The following is an 18,425-nucleotide window of genomic DNA, read 5'->3' as shown; positions in this document are numbered from 1 at the left end:
AACAACATCTATCGGCTGTGGCCAGGGGGACCTTTGCACAGGTTCGCCTAGTGCACCAGTTGCGGCCTTATTTGGACCGGGAGGCTTTACTCACAGTCACTCATGCCCTTGTCACCTCAAGACTGGAGTACTGTAATGCGCTCTACATGGGGCTACCCTTGAAGAGCGTTCGGAGGCTGCAGTTGGTTCAGAACGCAGCCGCGAGAGCGATTGTGGGCGCGCCAAGGTGCGCCCACGTGTCACCTATCCTCCGCGAGCTGCACTGGCTTCCTGTGGGTCTCCGGACGCAATTCAAGGTGTTGGTTATCACCTTTAAAGCCCTTCATGGCATAGGGCCAGGTTACTTACAGGACCGCATTCTGCCGCACAGCTCCCAGAGACCGGTGAGGTCCCATAGATTGGGCCTCCTTCAGGTCCCGTCGGCCAATGTCGGCTGGTGGGCCCTCGGGGAAGGGCCTTTTCTGTGGTGGCTCCGACCTGGTGGAATCAACTTCCCCCTGAGGTTCGAACTACTCCCACCCTGCCGGCCTTTAAGAAGGCCGTTAAAACTCTCCTGTTCCGGCAGGCCTGGGGCTGATGTCCCCGGGGGGCCGGGATATGATCGGACTCACGGTATGACTGTTTTATTTTATTGTTTTATCATTGTTTTAACTTTGTACACCGCCCTGAGTCCTTTGGGATTGGGCGGCATATAAATATTTGAAAATAAATAAATAATAAATAAATAAATTGTGTCAGTCTTACCCTTTGTTGGGATGCGCTGAGTTGCTGCTTCTGGAAGGGAAGCATGAACCATTGTAACTCCCGTGAGTGGAGTCTGGACCGAGGGACGATTGCTATGGTCGAGATCATCTTCCCCAACAATTGGGAAAGACTGGCCAACGTTAAAGACTGGCGCTGGCGCAATTGGAGTATTGACTCCTTTATGCTGTTCCGGCGTTCTTGGGAAAGGTACACCCAGCACTCTACCGTGTCTATGATGGCCCCAAGGTGTAGCAACCTTGTTGTGGGGACCAACTGACTCTTGGGGAAGTTTACTGAGAACCCGTGATCCTGAAGTAGCTTTATTACTAGTTCGAGATCCGTCAGCATGGACTGGGTGGAAGACGACTGTATTAGAATGTCGTCCAGATAACATTGGACCCTGACTGGTATCTTCCGTAAGTGAGCTGCCAGGACCGCCAGGATCTTGGTGAACACCCTTGGAGATGATGACAGGCCGAACGGGAGCGCCCTGTATTGGAAGTGGCGTCCCCTGTACACGAACCGTAGAAAGCGGCGATGGGCCAGAGAGATAGGGATATGAAGATACGCCTCCGGGAGGTCTATAGACACCAGGAGGTCCCCTTTTCTTACGCTTCCCAGTATGCATTTTGAATTTGTGGTATGTTAGATGGAAATTCAGACCCTTGAGGTCTAGAATAGCTCTCCATCCCCCTGAAGGTTTGGGGACGAAGAAGAGAATGGAGTAAAACCCCTGCTCTCTCTGGTCCGGTGGTACCAGTTCTATGGCTCGAATACTTAGAAGGTGTTGAATGGCTTCTTTCATGAGTTTCTTCTTTGTTCGGTTTCGGGGGTATGGACAAGGGTGAAGCCGATTTGGGGGTTTTGAGAGAAATTCTAGGGATAGCCCGTTACGCACGATGTTTATTACCCATGCGTCTGTGGTGGTGGCTTCCCACTGGTGGGCAAACTGGGCGAGTCTGCCCCCTATGGGAAGGTCTGATGAGGAGTCATCTGGAACGGCGAAAGGGGCGGCTGTTCCCGCAAAAGGGCCGCTTGCCTTGCGCTTGTTGCCTGGGCCTTGTGTTTTGCCTCTCTGTCTGTCTCTCCTGTCTGTCCTGTCTAGCCTGAAAAGGTTGTGATGGCTGAGAGTAGCCAAACCTAGTTCCTGCGCGAAAGGACTGCCTCCTTGAGAAGTGGCCAGGATGCCTTTCCTGCCTCTTGAGGATGTGATTAAGGACCTTGCGCTTGTCCTTGTTCTCTGTTAGGTAAGAAGCCAGCACATTGCCGAATAGTTTGCGGATGCCAGCTTCCATTTGGATTTGGCATCGGCTTGCCAGTGCTTTAGCCAAAGCATGCGCCTGCCCGTGATGTTTGAAGCTATGGCCCTGGCCGAAAATCTGGCCGCCTGGAGTGTTGCGTCTGCCGCGTACTCCGTGGCTGCTATCATTTTGCTGAGTTCCTGTTGTGTGCGGACGTCCTCTGCTGGTACCCTATTCTGTAGTTGCCGGAGCCAACAGAGTGCGGCTCTGCTGAAAAATGAGGCGGAGTTTGCAGCCCTGGTAGCCCATGCGGTAGCTTGGTGTGTTCTCCGATATGTAGACTCGTATTTGTGGTCCTCGGCCTTAAGGGCCTTGGAGAAGTCCCCAGATATGGCAGTGGACGATACCAGGGAACCCAATGGTTCGTCCACCATTGGTACCTCTAGGGCCTCCTCCAGTTCCTTGGCTACGTTGTACAACCTCTTATCGGTATTACCTGGAAGAGGGAGGGAAGCTGGGGAGATCCATTGTTTCCGAACCGCGTTCAGGAACAAGGCAGGGCAGGAGATGTGGTGTTGGGTCATTACCGGTTCAACGAACCTTGGGTCGGCCTCCGTGTCCGGAAGAGCGGGTTCTGAAGGACTTTCCTGTCCGAGATGAGCCGTGCATTCAGCCTTACGCAGTAGGGTGATAAAGAGAGAGGGGTTAAAGAGACCGTTGAATGAGGGCGCCTCAGGTGGGATGTCCTCGTCCTCGGACATTTGGACCTCTTGCTCTGTGCCTGGCTGGTCAAGGTAGGACTCATCAGAGAGAGATGAGAGGGATGGAGAGGAGGGGCATTGCTGGGTCCCTGTCTCCTGCTGATGTCTGGCCCTGTGTCTGGACGTTCCCGGCTTGGGAGCCATGGCCCTTGCCTCGAGGGCTCGGTCTACTGCTTGCGTGATCAAGGCTACTAGTCGATCCTCCAATGGTAATGGGGGCGTCTCGTTAGGCTGTGTCCCCGTTGCCATGGGTGTGAATGAGGCCTCAGGGCCCCCCTGAGACATCCGTGGTGAAGAAGATTGGGAGAGGGAGGAGAACTCCCCTGTCCCGCATCATGCCAGGGACTGCGAGGATTCTCCCGTTGACCAGACCCCCAGTGGGGACGATGAGGCCCCCAGGGGTAACTCAGGGGCAAGACTCCCGTTCTGATTCTTCTCCAGCCTAGCCCTTTTCTGTGCCCTGGCAAATTCCTTTTCTAGGGCTTGGTGTCTCCTGCTTGCCTGTTTGTCTGCCTTCCTGGAAAACTTTTTGGTAGGCCTAGTTTTGGTGGTCGTTGTTTTGTCAGAGCCCTCCGAGCCGGGTGCTCCTGGCGTGGATGGCAGGGCTCCTGTAGAGGGAATGATAGCTTCCTCCATTCTCCAATAGCGTAGGGCCATGATAGGGGGACCCCGGTGATGGGAGAGTATACACACTGGGTAAGGACAGACGCACTACAGGGGGCGCCTGGAACCCAGGTACAGCCTCAGTGTTTAGGTTCAAATAAATGGCTGTGCGCGGATAAGGACGGGCACACTACTGGGGGTGCCTGGAATCCGGCCTGATGTGCTATGGATAAGGACAGGCACAGGACTGGGGGTGCCTGGAATCCAAGCAATGGTAATCCAGATAAGGACAGATACACTACACTAATGGGGGTACCTGGAATCCGGATGGAGCCAGTCAGTAAAGAGTTAACTGGAAGCAAGGAGACACCAAGTCCTGGAAAGTGAATAATCACTAGATGTCACTGTGGTCAATCTAACTATTGGCTGCAGGTGAGCCTGGACTTTCCTTGTGAGTACTGCTACCTTGCTACCAGTTCCCTTCCTCCAGGGAGCATTGCTCACTAATCTTTCTGCTCTGGGAAGGGGAAGAAAGGCCTCTCTGTCAGCTGTGCCTGAAAAGCCTCTTGCAGGTTCTTTAAATTTGCCGCGGTACAGCTAGAATGGCCGCGCTTGCGCCAAAGAGCATTCCGTGCATGCGCAGTGACTCCCTCACTCTGAGACCAATCCACTTATCAATAGTGGATGCCAGGAAGCTGCTGCGCATGGGCAAAGATGGCCACCGCACATGCGCAGTAGTCCTCTCCTTTCCCGGCCTGTGCCACGTGTGCCAATACAAAGGGAGCTGCACGTGCGCTATGCGGCTCCAGCAATGGCGGCCCCGCGGAAACCTGGAGCTACTCGGTGAGGACTACAGCGTTTACTCGGCCCTTTTAAAGTTTTCGGTCCCTATCGGCTGCTGCACGTTTGCTGTCCGGGACCCTGAGCGAGCCTCCCCCTTCCACGCGCACACACCCTCTTCCCCTCTCGAGTTCCATGGATCCGGATACTGACCACGAGGGCCGTTAACGGTGACCGGGTGGCTGGGTTCTACAGCGGAGCTGAGGCCGCAAGCTCCGCTCACACAAAGTGCTCCCCAGCTGGTTAGGCTGATTGGTGAAGGTTAGTAACCGGATCAGTGTTTTTCCTTTGAAGGGCTGAAGGAGAGGGTGTAGTTCACTCTGGAGGGGTGAAGAGGGGAGGGAAGCAGAGAGGAGTAGGGTAGGGAGAGTCTCCTTTCCCTTTCAAAGTTTAATATCCCCCTGGGGATATGATTTCTAGAATTTAGATAACCTTAGAATTTTGTAATAATCCAATTAAAACTAAGATCAAATTACTATCTATTAACTCTCGGCTACTGGAAAGATAATCCACCAAAGGAAAGAGACTGTACTTGCCTAAGAGCCAAATTTGCACGTCTGGTCAGTGGGCGAGATCAGTCAAGACTGGGATCTCGTGGTCCAAGACGGGCGTGGCAACTTTGGCTGACTGATCTGATTGGGCAGGAATACTGTCTCAACCCATTGGTGGATTATCCATCTCCAATGCTGGAGAAGCCACTGACAAAACAGAGCCAGGAAAGATGCACCACCTTCATCCCAGCTCCATCAAAGTACATCAAAAATGGGATTAATACTGTGTTTGTAAGATATCCTTGTCTGAAACCCAACTAAAATGGGTTCAGATAATCTGTTTCCTCCTGACTCCTATGGAATTGCATGCTCAGTCACCTGCACAACAACTAAGGGGGGAAAGTTGGAGGCTGGGTGAAAATTGTCCAAATTGGATACAGAAATGGCTTCTTAAGAGGTATAAAGATAAGTCATACATACAACAGGTCCACCTTTCTTTCTTTTGTCAAAATGTAACTACTTATTTTATAAAATATCCATCCTGTACTGAGAGTGTACAATGCTGGATTCTTTAAAAAAAGGCATTTCCTGAGTACCTGCTGGGAGAAGTAACATGAATCAACAGGATGTTATCCAAGTAAGAAAAATAATTGCTTGGGAATTACAAAGAGTAATGTAGCACTTTGACAGACAATTGGAAATCTGAAAATATCAGAGCTATGAAATAATTTTCATTCTCACCTCCAAAGGCCAATTCCAACTAATGTGATGTGCAACACAATACAGTGCAAAGTAATGATCACATGGAGTTTACAATTAGATTCCAGAAAACAGTAGTTTTAAGCAATCCATAATACGTATCTTGATGTTACTGAAGTACTGGTTTGCTTTATAAGAAAAGATTATCTTATCAATTTCAGATCTTCTTCAGTAGAGATAACTGATTCTAAGATTAAATACTACAAATTGATATTAATTTGCCTCTCCAGCCATGGAAGTTCACAGAGCTACCTTAATCATTGCATACAATGTGGCTGTGCAGTAGGCATAGAATAAAATATGAACTGATTAATTTTTTCTTACAGAAAATCTGGAACTATAAACAATGAAGCACCACACATTTTCAGGAAACAAAGAGAGTTCAGGTGAAATCAGTAGCCTGAATAGCAAATATATCCTTTTTATAGTGATAGATTGATGTAAGAATCCAAATTAGAAGAGCAAACATTGAAAACAGAAGAACAGATTCACTTTGCATAGACTGTTCCAAAGTTCTTGAAACTAGATTTCTTTTCTTCTTTCCAAATAATAACTAAACACACCCTTTGAATGTCATTTTCTGAATATCTTTTAGACTGCATTTCCAACACCCTGCTTTAAAAAGCAGAAAGAAATGGTGTACTTTTTTTCAACTACTTCAGTTTTATGCATTTTTTTCCTACCTACTGAAAAACTTGGTAGGGGAATTAACCAGTTATTTGCACTTCTGTCAGAACTGTACTTGATAGAAAATGCAAAGTATCATTCTGCTACTGCAATATTTAGTGAAAACTGCATTACAGAGGCATATGAACAAAAGGTATGAAGAGTGGGAAATTAGTTAATCTGGCGAAGAGAGATCAAATAAATTCATAAAAATTTGAATGTAAACTTATTTACAAAGCACTATGATAGGTCCAATTAACATATATAATACAATTAAGTTTTTGTAACATAAGCATTAATTATTGCATCAATGAAATTTTAAAATAATGAAGACTTTTTTCTTCTTTATTCAAATATTCACATTTCAATTTATTTTCTCAGTAGCACTTTAGAGCTGAAGAATTCATTTAAATCCATTTATGCAATCCATACTGCAACCCAACCACATTTAATATTTTTAAAGGAAACTTGCACCACTATCACCCTCAATGCAATTATCACTGTTGCAGCAAACGCCTACCACAACCACTAGAAAATGTATTAGCTTCAGAATTTCCCTTGTAGAGAAAAAGCAGAGATTGAGGGATTTTCATGCTAAAAGAGCACAAGAACTACACCCCTGACCTGTTGCACTCTGCCTTTAGACTATGACCCACTGAACTTCTGAATAAGCTCACACAGGATGAAGCTGTGGCATGTTGAAATGTTATTTACCATATGAATAATGCAAAAACGAGCCTGGAAAAGATCTTCCGGGGGAGGTAAAAGTACTAGTTTCAATGCATTTCTTTATAGCAAACATTCGTTGCAAGAGGGTAATAAATAACTGCCCATTTTGGAATCCCTGTTCTGCAAAGGGATTCCTAAGATTTACGTTCAACAAAAATCGATTCAAGCAACCCAGTTGGCTGAGAGCAGAGCAATGGTAACAGAGTGCTTTTGGTTGGCAAAAGAGTTACTTAGCCTATTTTACCAAAAGAGCATCTAAAGCAACCCCTCGTGCAGAAACAGCAAGACAGGCGGAAGCTACAGAAAGAAAAAGTTACTGAAAAGGCAGGCAAGGCAGCTGTAGGAAAGGAAGGAGGGGGAAAAAACGAACAACTTTTTCTCTTGCTAATGCATTAATTTTTGGCAGCCACATCGGAGTCTGACCTGCTTGCCGAGCAGCTGCAGTCCGGCTCTGGCTCCTCCATGGCTCTGACGGAGGCGGCGGCGGCGTCTTTCATGCGTGCACCAGGGCAGGCATGGCAACAACAGGAGCTCTTCTGCAGCCCGGCCAGGCGATGAGAGCGGAGGAGCACGGAGGAGCAGCCGATCAACAAAAAGAAACGATATTACTCACTCACGACCCGGCTACAAAGACCCAACGGCGTAGAGCTGGCCGTGCAGCCGCCATCTTGGAAAGAGGCTCCAAGAGGAGCGAAGCCGGGAGCATCGTTAGTACGGAGAGCGTCTAGGGACAAAGCCCTTCACAGGCGCTCTCCTTCGCTCCTCCGAGCAGCAAGAGGCACGGAACGCCACCCGGAAGAAAGAGGAAGGGAACGTCCCATGCAGGAACGGAGACGAGGCGGCGCGCGCCCAGGAGGAGGACTGGACCTCTGCTCCACTCGGAATTCCTTCCTTTGGCAAATTCCTGACTGCAGCTTCGCCGTGCGCAGTGCCTACCGAAGGATTGCTGTTGCAGCCGCGCGCTGCTGATGGCTGGGCTGGTGTCTGGGAGAAGGCTTTCCTTATCTCAGGGCTAAGGAGAGCCATGTAATACTAAAAGTAGAATAAGTGGTATAGACAGGAGATGGGGATTTTACTTATTTCGTTTATTGGAGAACAGCAGTGGGGGAAAAAAATCAGGTAAGCGTCATATCCTTGCAAATCAATGCTTGCCTCATTTACTCAGAGGCAACATCATTGACCTCAGCAAGGCTTACTCATTGATATCGCTGAACAAGTTACCTGCTTGGACGCATTGGGGTTTTCTTGTTAGAGTAAGCACAAAACACACCACTCAATATTACGTAGAATAATCTATATCTTAGCCCATTCCATTATGGGGTCTAAAGTAGCATCAAACATCCCTTAGATATGTTTAAAAAATAAATGACATTTAAGGCTTTTTTAATAGTGTACATAACATACTGAACAAGCAAACAGCCCTAGTTACTTCTTAATATGCTTGACCATGAAAAATTATCCTGTTACTACAGTAATTATTGCACTTTCCCAACCTGATGTCCTTTAAATGTCCTGGAACTGTAATCTCAATCTTGCCCAGGACTTTGAAAATTGTAGTTTTGCAGATCCTAAATTTACCAAACTGAGAAAAAATAAAGTTCATATATAGTTCAACAGGGATTAAAAATCTATTTATGCACACTAACATACAAATTACTGACCTCAGCTGCAGACTAATGAAACATGCAATCATTTCAATGAGTGTAACAATTCAGTTTTTATCCTTGCTTCTTTCAAAAGCCTTTTTCTGTAAACAGTGAAACAGATGGAAGTGAGGTGTATACTTGATTAACACCTTTGATATAATGGTGAAACAATGAAATAGGAGATCCAATTTTTGTTTTTATGCAAAGGAATACCTCTTAGTAAATGTTACTGATGCATTTTTTAAAAAGACTTTTTATCCCACCTCTATTATTTTTATATATAAGTCAAGGTGGGGGAAGGCTGTCTCCATTTTATTCCACAACTGCAATTTTATGAGGTAGGCTGCCACTGGACTAAGATAGTATGATTGACTAAAGAGTGCCTGTAACTGAGGTTAAACTAGAACCTGAGCGTCTACTTCTAATCCAGTGCCAAAACACTGCACTAAATTGGCTCTCTAATATCATCCAATCAAATGCCTTTTTGTATTTCCTCTCACCTTTAAGGATATTGCCTTGTACTCTCAATTTCTATAAGTTTGGGCTTTAAAAAAAAACAAAAAAAAACCTTACTCTACCTATGACACGTTTCTATCACTTTAGGTTGAAATTTGGTTTAATGTGAAACCATTAAGTAGATCATAAATGATCTTTCAAATAATTAAAAGTATCCCTTTTTATTGGCAGTAGAATAAGGTAATTCACAAAGAAACCTTTTGTTAAAGAAACATGACTGCCTCTTTATTTAAATCAATGTGATTATAGATTATGATTGTTTTTATTACTTTCATTTTACATTATAATATCAAACTAATGGAAGCTTTCAATCTTTCATCCTTATTGCAGAGCAAGAATTGAATGTTCATATAAATAAAAATAAACCCCAAACAACAAAAAATGTGGATATATGACTTTCTGTCTAAATTTATACAAATCTACTACTATATCAAACTCTCAAATATATAATTTGCAAGAAGGGGAGAATAAGAGCAACTTAACCAGCACCCTTGGAAAATTATGCTGTTCATGTTGGTTATACTCAATTATATAAGTCATTAACCTATACAGCATACAAAGACATAGTTTGTTTTAATCATCATTTGTTGAACAAGACACAACAATTTGGTTCATAACTACAAAGCCATAAACCAAACCACAATTGGTGGGACCGTGCAACATGCTTAGTTATAACTGTACAAGCCACATTATGGTTTACTAAATCCAGTTGGTATAAGGCAGCTTTCTGTTTTCCTGAAGGTGCAGACATTTCAAAAGACAGGAAAAGAAGCTCCTATTGTAATACTCATTGCAATTATTATTTATATATATATATCATTGTGAGTACCCTATGGTAATAGCTCTTTAAAGGAATTATTAGATCAGAAGCAGTTTCCAGTTGATACTAAAATCAAATGATTAAGATTTACTATCACTCCCAGAAGGGACACCATAGCTGCTCAGTCTTGAAGAGGAAATGCCAAATACCCAAAGGTGAATTATTCTAAAATACAGGAAGTTCAACTCAGGACAAGATGTTATTAAAGCACACTGAAAGTGAAAGGTGTGTACAGCATTGTAAAACTAAAAAAGACTCCAAAGACCAAAAATATTCTTTGCTAGTAAAACCATTGATCAGAAGCTTTATCCAGGGATTATCTAATGGTATGTCTGTTTCCTGCCAAGGTTCAAACACTGTATTAGCCACCAACATTTCATGCCTCCCTAATGTGTCATTATGAAACAGTTGTGTAGTGAGCTTCAATGTACTTCTCTGCGCCAGCAGTTAATTATAAAATAAAGTGTAATGTTATTATAGGTCAACACATAGTTATTTTGGAAAAATCTATGCCGTGTGTTATTGTGACACTTGGTATCTAAAAACAAATTGGCAAACAATTACTGCTGTACACAAACATATTAAAGAAGTGCTGACATTTTATTTTTTAATAAAAAATTTATTGGTTTTTTTCCCATCAACATATGTTGATTTTTCCAATCAACAAGTTGTTTGGAATTTGCTATGCTAATACATGTTCAATTCCTAATCCTTCATTCTTTTCTCTAACCAAGAATAAAATAAGTTCCAAATTTGATAGTAGTCTATATCTTCTTTATCTTTCAACCTCATAGTTAATCTGTCCATCTCTGCACATTCCAATATTTTCCTGATTATTTCTTCCTCTGATGGCAGTCCTTCATTAGAAGTGCTGACATTTTAAAAGCCATCAAAACTTTCTTAGAAAGAGTTATGGGTTTAAACAAATGAGCAAAATGGGTTTGTGTAAACTGCATTTAGGGAAAATGAACAGTATTTGATTTATTCAAAAAGCATAAAGGTAAACATGGATTCCAACTAAGTGGTCCATGGTTTATGATCAATATTCTAGTCACTATATGGATTCAAAGATTATTCTACTTCATTTTAATGATTTTTTTAGAATAATATTCTGTCTTTCCTTCATAAGCTCAAGGTAGTATAAGTCCTTTTAATTTTCATCACAGCAACAACCCTGGAAACAAAGTGACTGACCCAAAATCACTTGAGGTAGGATTTCACAGGAAGCTGTACTGAAGCAATGCAAAGCAGCAAAAAGGGGTGGAATAGGAGAATCACCCCCTGCTTGCAGAGCACAATGCAAAAATATGTAAGAAAAAAGTAAAAGGGTGGTGGTGGGTAATTCTTAAAAGACCAGCAGAAGTATTAAACCTGATGAATCAACATAACATGTCGATTGTGTATTGGGAAAACAAAAAAGAGATAACGGACATGCTCTTTAATTTGCATGCAGACTGGTTGCACTTCTATTTCTAAAATTCTCCTCTTTTTTAACATGTTTAAAATCTTTGAGTTTGGTGTAGTGGTTAAGGCATCAGGCTAGAAACTGGGAGACTGTGAGTTTTAGTTTCACCTTAGGCACTAAGCCTAAGGTAGGTGATTGGGCCAATCACTTTCAGCCTTAGGAAGGAAGCAGTAGCAAACCACTTCTGAAAAACCTGCAGGGACTTCTCTAGAAAATTTCTGAGAATTGACCACAATTGAATAGCAGAATGCCTTTGGTCTCATCCATTCTGCCACCATTCTGAGAAACAGTTTCAAGCCAGCCCCCAGTCATGTTCCTCACAGCTGGCTCAAAACAGATGGGACAATCAATTCAGTCAGTCTCCAGCTGCCTAAGAGACTGCAAAGAAATGGCATTGAACCATTTCACAGTATTTTGTTTGGCATTTAAAAGGTATTTTGTCATCCCAGTTAACTGCAAGGCAGCCTAAGTACCATACAGTATGTCTGCTCAAAAGTTCAGTATTAAAATAGCAGAAGAGAACAGTGCAAACTGAGGTAAGCACTGGGGGCAGTAAGGCAACGTTTCCCACCAGTGGAAAACAGGTTCGTCCTCAAAACTCTGAAGAAATCAAGAGTTTTCTTGTCCTCCATGACTTTCCTTCGTTTTAAACTGCACCTCAAGTGGAACTAAAATGGCTTCCCTGCCTAGCAGAGACTATATTGGGAGACTTCATAAGAGTGGGACTGATCTAGGAATGCCACAAACATCACACGTGGAGGTACCCTTTGTTTTTTCAATTATCTCAACACGCTTGGGTAGCACTAACAGCCCTCTCTCAACAGAGGGGGAGGGATAAAACACCACCTATCTTCTGTTCACAACACAGTCCTTTCAGCAGCTCCAAGATTCCACACCCATTTGCACTATTCAGGTGACCCTGAAGGCACAGATAAATCTCCAAGTTGCCTTAATGAGTCTCAGAAAGAGTGCCAACGACCAGATGACGGCAAGAAATATAAATCCATCCACCATTCAGTCAGAACTGAAGAAGCTTCTTGAATAAGAAGCAAAATGTCTTCAAAGAAAAAAAAAACAAAGTCCAGTTGCCTTTTGAAAAGCAACTTTGGGACAACCATGACCTGGATGACTGAAAATCTCCATAGACACTGGTGATTGATGCGTTGTTTTGTTATGAGGTCCCAGCTCTTTCTTCAATTTTTGAAATAAATTGAAAATAAATTTTGATTTCTTAGTGGAATAGTAAGATAATACATCCAATGAATGTTTTAAAACAGTTCAAATGGCACTATTCCATTAAAAAAAAAAAAAGCCAAGCAAGCACAAAGACTGACTATACTCAGTGTCACATAATGTTCTCTGCCCAGATAACAAGAGTTCACATTGGTTTTGGTGGCAGGTCCTGTGTGTGTGTGTGTGTGTGTGTGTGTAAAAAATAAGCAGGGACAGATAATAAGTTGCCCTCAGGATATTAACTTTTGACTCTTCTAAAGTTCATTCAGCATGGCAACCAGGTTAAGAAGTATGGGAATTGCAGTCCAGAAATATCTGGGATGCTATAAATTGCCACTTCAAAGTATTTATTTATTATTAAATAGATACCCCCCTTTTCTGCTTTTCCAAACCCATCAAACATTTTACAACAATAAAACAAAACGCAAAATACAAAATACGACATAAAACTTAATATAATTAAAATAAATTAACCTATCAAGAAAATCATTTAACAATATATGATGCCTTAGTCACTTCCCATTTGGCCTACAGCAATGCACTCTACGTGGGAATGCCTTAAAAAACATTCAGAAGCTTCAGCTGGTCCAGAATGCAGCAGCATATGCAGCTTTGAGCAAGGTTCACCTATGTAACAACACCATCCAGCTGCCCTAGCTTCCCTTAGGCATCCATTTACAATTCTAGGTGCTTGTTATTACATGGCCACCTCTTTTTCTCAATAAAGGTAGTCCTCGACGTACGACCACAACTGAGCCCAAAATTTCTGTTGTTAAATGTGACAGTTATTAAGTGAATTTTGCCTCATTTTACAACCTTTCTTGCCACAGTTGTTGAGTGAATCACTGCAGTTAAGTTAGTGAATGTCCTTTCCCAATGGACTTTGCATGTCAGAAGGTCGCAAAAGGTGATCACATGACCCCTGGACACTGCAATTGTCATCTGAACTAGTTATTAATCACCTGCAGTTATTTGTTTAAGTGGTGCAGCCATATACATTTTCTAAATAATTCTAAATGAATACATCTTTCTTCAATTAGGCATTTCTGCTGCAACATATTCTTTCCTGAAAGCTACTATTGCCATACCTGCAAAATTTTAACTCTGAGCCTACATTACACACCAAGAAAAACCTTTGACAGAAAGGATATTTTTGTCTTAGTACCTTCAACTTACTCCCTCCATATCAAATCTGAGTGCTATTAAGTCACTGCTATTCTGGGAGACTTTAAAACATGGTACCATAAGGTCAAAGACATTCTTGAGCCTCATCCTCTCTTGCTTCTGCCAGCTAATGAATTTGTCCCTACTTCCTGTCTTGAAAAGCTATTATAAATAACAGTACATCTTGCCTTCTTATGTAATAGCTGTTTCTAATTTTTATTGGCAGATAAAGTCATGTGAATATTATGGTGTAAATACCAAAGATCTGATTCCAAAGCTTTTCTGACAACACCTTATCGTTTTTAGGATTGAATGCCCGAATAAAGAAGAAAATTATGGATGGATCGATGGATGGAGATAGGCAGATAGGTAAATAGGTAGGTAGTAGGAAGGTAGATAGACAGACAGACAGAAATACGAATGTTGAAGAGATCCACAAAAACTGTTACAATTTTTAAAAACAAAAGATGGCAAAGGGGAAATAAAGATAGTAAAAATATGGAAAGATTTTAGTGTAAACTGGATGTAAACAGAATTTGTTTGTTGTTATCTCCTCCCTTTAATTTGTTTTTCTCACTTTCTATGCATTTTTGCATACTGTCGCTTATTCCAGAAGAATTAGTATGGTAGTATGTATATATATAGCCAAGTCATTTTTTTATACATAACTGTATAACTGTACCTGCCTGAGAAGGGGGTTGGACTTGATGACCTCCAAGGTCCCTTCCAACATTATTATTATTATTATTATTATTATTATTACTGTTGTATTCATGAAGCATATCAAATGTGTCACATATGTTTAGCAGTTCAAGTAGTCCTTGACTTACATTTGTTTAATAACCATTCACAGTTACAATGGCACTAAAAAAAATGATTTATGACTGTTTCTCACACTTGCAATTATTGCAGCATCCCCATGGTTATGTGATCAAAATTTGGTTGCTTGGCAACTGGCATGTATTTATGATGGTTGCAATGGCCTGTGGGGTCATGTGATCACCTTTTGTGACCTTCTGACAAGCCAGGCCAATGGGGAAGGTAGATTCACTTAACAACTGTGTTACTAATTTAACAACTGCAGTGATTCACTTAACAACTATGGCAAGAAAGATTGTAAATTGGGACAAAACTCACTTAACAACTGTTTTGCTTAGCAACAGAAAACTGGGACTCAATTGTGGTCGTAAGTCACGGATTACCTGTAATTGGTCCTTCACCCTCTATATAAGTTTCGTGCCTGAAGAAACATTTGAATCCAAACAGTACACCCCCAGCTCACACTGGCTTCAGCACAGGAGGACATATCCAGAAAGGATGAAGCTCCACACACTGTGACTAATTCATTTAACAAGAGTTACTTATCACAGCATTTGCCAGTTGATATATGAACTGCTGAAAATGGCTAAGTTTTCTCTATATTAAAAGGACCTGCATGTTCACCTATACCAGTACAGTTTGCTTCTATTTTTGTATTCACACAGTAGCTTGGTGTCTGTTTGCTGACCTATGCTCTTCCTCAAACCTTGACATACTGATCTGATAACTACCATACTGTGAGCTTGTTAAGGTCAAAATCAGCACAAGGGAGTAACAGGAAGGGATGTAAGGAATGCTTTTAGAAGATGACTGTCCAAACTTACTGAACAGATTTTTCTGTTTAGCGTCGGCCACTTTTCACTTCCGGGGCATGAAAAAACTTGGAAAGACTATATGTGGAAGATTAGGAACTCCTGACTCCTTGACAACTTCTAAGAAAGAATGAATATGCAATAAATATCTAGGGAAAAAACATGGAGACTACCGAAATAGTTTGTCTTTGATCTGAATGTCATAAATCATGATAAACAGGCTGTGAACAAATGTATAAGATTATTCAACACCCTAGCACTATGTCTTAAATCACAGATTAATTCCACTGTCAGATCAAGGCATTAGTGAGTTTGGTAGTCAGCAACTATGCTAAAATCTGTAATAGGGAGAGTTTGTCCACTTTCTTAATTGCACAACACTGTTTCACAGCAATGAAGATGATTAAAAAAGAAGTAAGAAGTTTTCAGTGATAAAAGGTGGAGCAAACCCTTCTGTCTTGACAGATGTTCTATTAAAAATTGAGAAAGGAAACAAGCCCTGGGACAGAAGAGTGTCTTGCCATTGGTACAAAATCACTATAAGAAGACTACCTAAATTCAAAAGATCATTCAAAAAGAATTAGTGCTGTGAAGATACAAATCTTCATTTTGCATCAATTGAAGTTCAAAAGAAGCTCCCACACAAAATATTGGCTTTTTTTCAAATGCATCTTTAGAGAGGATATATTTAAGTCATTTAAGCAGAAAGTTACCAAGGCAACCTCTGTTTTACCAGGAAAATAGTCAACACAGTAACTGAATTTATGCAAAAGTAATGGGAAATTGCTGCTACATGGTTATGCAAGTGCAAAGCTAGAGACTGGCACATTTTATTTTATTTAGGGAGAAGTGCAAACTGAAGCCACAACAAACTGAAAATTCATTTCCATATTGGCTATATATCCCAATATATAGAACCTTTAGTAAATCGAATTAATAAATTTGGGTTTTTCTCCACTGATCCTAGTAAACTAACTTAGGATGTCCACCAAATGTCTAGACTGAGAAATGAGAGAGAGAGAGTAATATAAGTACTGTGCAATCATAGAGAGTTGGAAGGAACCTAGGTGGTTATCTTCGTCTCAGTGTAGGATCACTAGAGTACAGGTGTCAAAATCACCGCGTTTTTTGCATTGCCGGAGCTGGGGTGGGCACGGCCTCTGCATGATGCAACCAGTCCATGGGCCGGCAGTTTGACACCCCTGCACTAAAGCAAGGGTGGGGAACAATGGCCCCTTTATGACTTGTGGTCTTCAACTCCCAGAATTGGCGGGCTGGCTCGGGAATTCTGGGAGTTGAAGTCCACAAGTCATAAAAGGACCACTGTTCCCCACCCCTGCATTAGAGCATCTTTATTCATTTATTTGCAATGAATACACCTCATTCTAACTGGTGGCTTACAATGACTCTAGGTGGCTTACAATGTATTTAATATAAGACATAAACAATACAAAGCTATAATAGATTGTTTGAAAACCTCCAATGAAGGAGAACTCACCACTTCATGTGTCAGTGTGTCCCACTGGTTAACAGCTTGTGCAGACAGGAAGTTCCTCCTAATATCTAGCCTGAAACTCCTTCCTTGTGGACTGTGGTTCAGCTCTCTGGGACAATAGTGTGATACTCCTTCAAGTATTTGAAGACTACTATCATATCATCCCTTAGTCTTTTCCGTAAATTAAACATGCTCAGATTCTTTCATTATTTCTCCTAAGACTTATTTTCAAGAGCCTTTACCATTTTGACCATCCTTTCTTTGTTCTAATTCAGACATGTCAAACACAAGGCCCGGGGGCCGGATGTAGCCCACAAAGTGGTTTCATGTGGCCTGCGAAGCCATCCTGGAAACAGTGAGGGAACGGCCCCCGCTGCCTTGGCCCTGGCCCAGGCCGGCTGGGAGCCAATGTACAATTTTGTGGTGGCCATCTATGCTGAAACGCATAGCTCCACAAGGCCATCTAGAAACAGCGAGGAACCAGCCCCTGCTGTGTCGGCCCTGCCCCCTGGGTGCATGCTGGGGAGGTATCACCCTTTGTGAGCAATGAAAAAATGGACCATGCCTTGGCGCTTGCCCCAGTCCCACCCCCTTCTGCCAGAGATCCTCAGATCTGTCCCACTCCTGCCCAGGCCCCCACAGGCACCCTTGACACAAACGATGTAGAGCTGGCCATGCCCACCCAATAGGCCACACCCACGCCATCCACACTCACCCAGTAGGCCACACACACCCGGCCCTCCGAGGGCAATCGCAATGCCGATGCGGCCCTCAATGAAATTGAGTTTGACATCCCTGTTCTAATTTATCATGGTTCTTTTTGAACTAGGGTGCCCAGAATTGGGCAAAATATTTCAGATAGGGTCTGATAAGGGCAGAATGGAACTGAGTAATTGAATTGAACAAATTTCTTCCATGATCTGGACATTATAATCCTATTAATATATTCTGCAATAGGTATTTGTCTTCCTGGCAGCTGCTTTACACCACTAGCTCATGTTTAATTTGCGGTCAAAAGGCTCCCCAAATCTATTTTACATATATTGCTGCTAAGCCAAGTCTCTCCAAACTATATATTTTCTTACTCAAATGCAGAACATTAAATTTTCCCAGTTAAATTCCATCCTTTTCATTTCAGCACATTGTTCAAACCTGTTTGGGTCTTCCTGAATCTTCTCTCTAGCCCTTATTTTCTCATTTTAATAACAAAAAATCTTGCAAAAGAGTGTCAAACGCTTTACTGAGGTCTAGGTACATCGTTTCCATGGTATTTCATCCTCTACTAAATTACAGTAGTTACAAGAGCTGAAGTTAGTCTGGCAAGATTTGTTTATGAGAAACCTAGACTGGCTTCTGTTAATTGCAGCATGCCTACCCAAGGCTCACAAATGCTTTTTAACAATCTGTTTGAGGATCTTGCCCAGTATAGGCATCAAACTGTAGGTCTATAGTTTTCTTACTTGAAGATGGGGACAACATTTGCTCTTCCCCAGCCTTCTGGGACCTTGCCAATCCAACAGACATTCTCAACAATTTCCTGACAGCTATTCTATAATCACCTCTGCTAGTTCATTCAATATCCTGGTTTGAAAATCTCTCTGGCCCAGAGACCCAAGTTAGC

The 18,425-nt window shown here is 42.4% G+C and overlaps 1 protein-coding gene across 6 annotated transcripts in view; it reads right to left on the bottom strand.

The window, feature by feature from the left end:
- Positions 1–18,425, bottom strand: part of MAP3K4 (mitogen-activated protein kinase kinase kinase 4) — a 111,744-nt gene that overhangs the window by 82,143 nt on the left and 11,176 nt on the right. For 2 of the 6 annotated variants that reach the window (XM_039358241.1, XM_039358242.1), the window contains exon 1: positions 7,258–7,913. The exons of 1 other annotated variant lie outside the window; for it this stretch is intronic. In XM_039358241.1, the coding sequence (XP_039214175.1) occupies positions 7,258–7,331 (74 nt within the window). In that variant the 5' untranslated portion in view covers positions 7,332–7,913. Of the gene's footprint in view, positions 1–7,257; positions 7,915–18,425 lie in introns of those variants that run through there. 3 more of the 6 variants (XM_039358245.1, XM_039358246.1, XM_039358247.1) reach the window with 2 other exon arrangements.

The sequence above is a fragment of the Crotalus tigris genome, unplaced genomic scaffold, assembly GCF_016545835.1.
Source record: "Crotalus tigris isolate CLP2741 ecotype Arizona unplaced genomic scaffold, ASM1654583v1 scf7180000019007.31208882:3723066, whole genome shotgun sequence".
NCBI lineage: Eukaryota > Metazoa > Chordata > Lepidosauria > Squamata > Viperidae > Crotalus > Crotalus tigris.
Note: the sequence above shows the minus strand (reverse complement) of the source record. Positions and strands in the feature narration are given on the sequence as shown.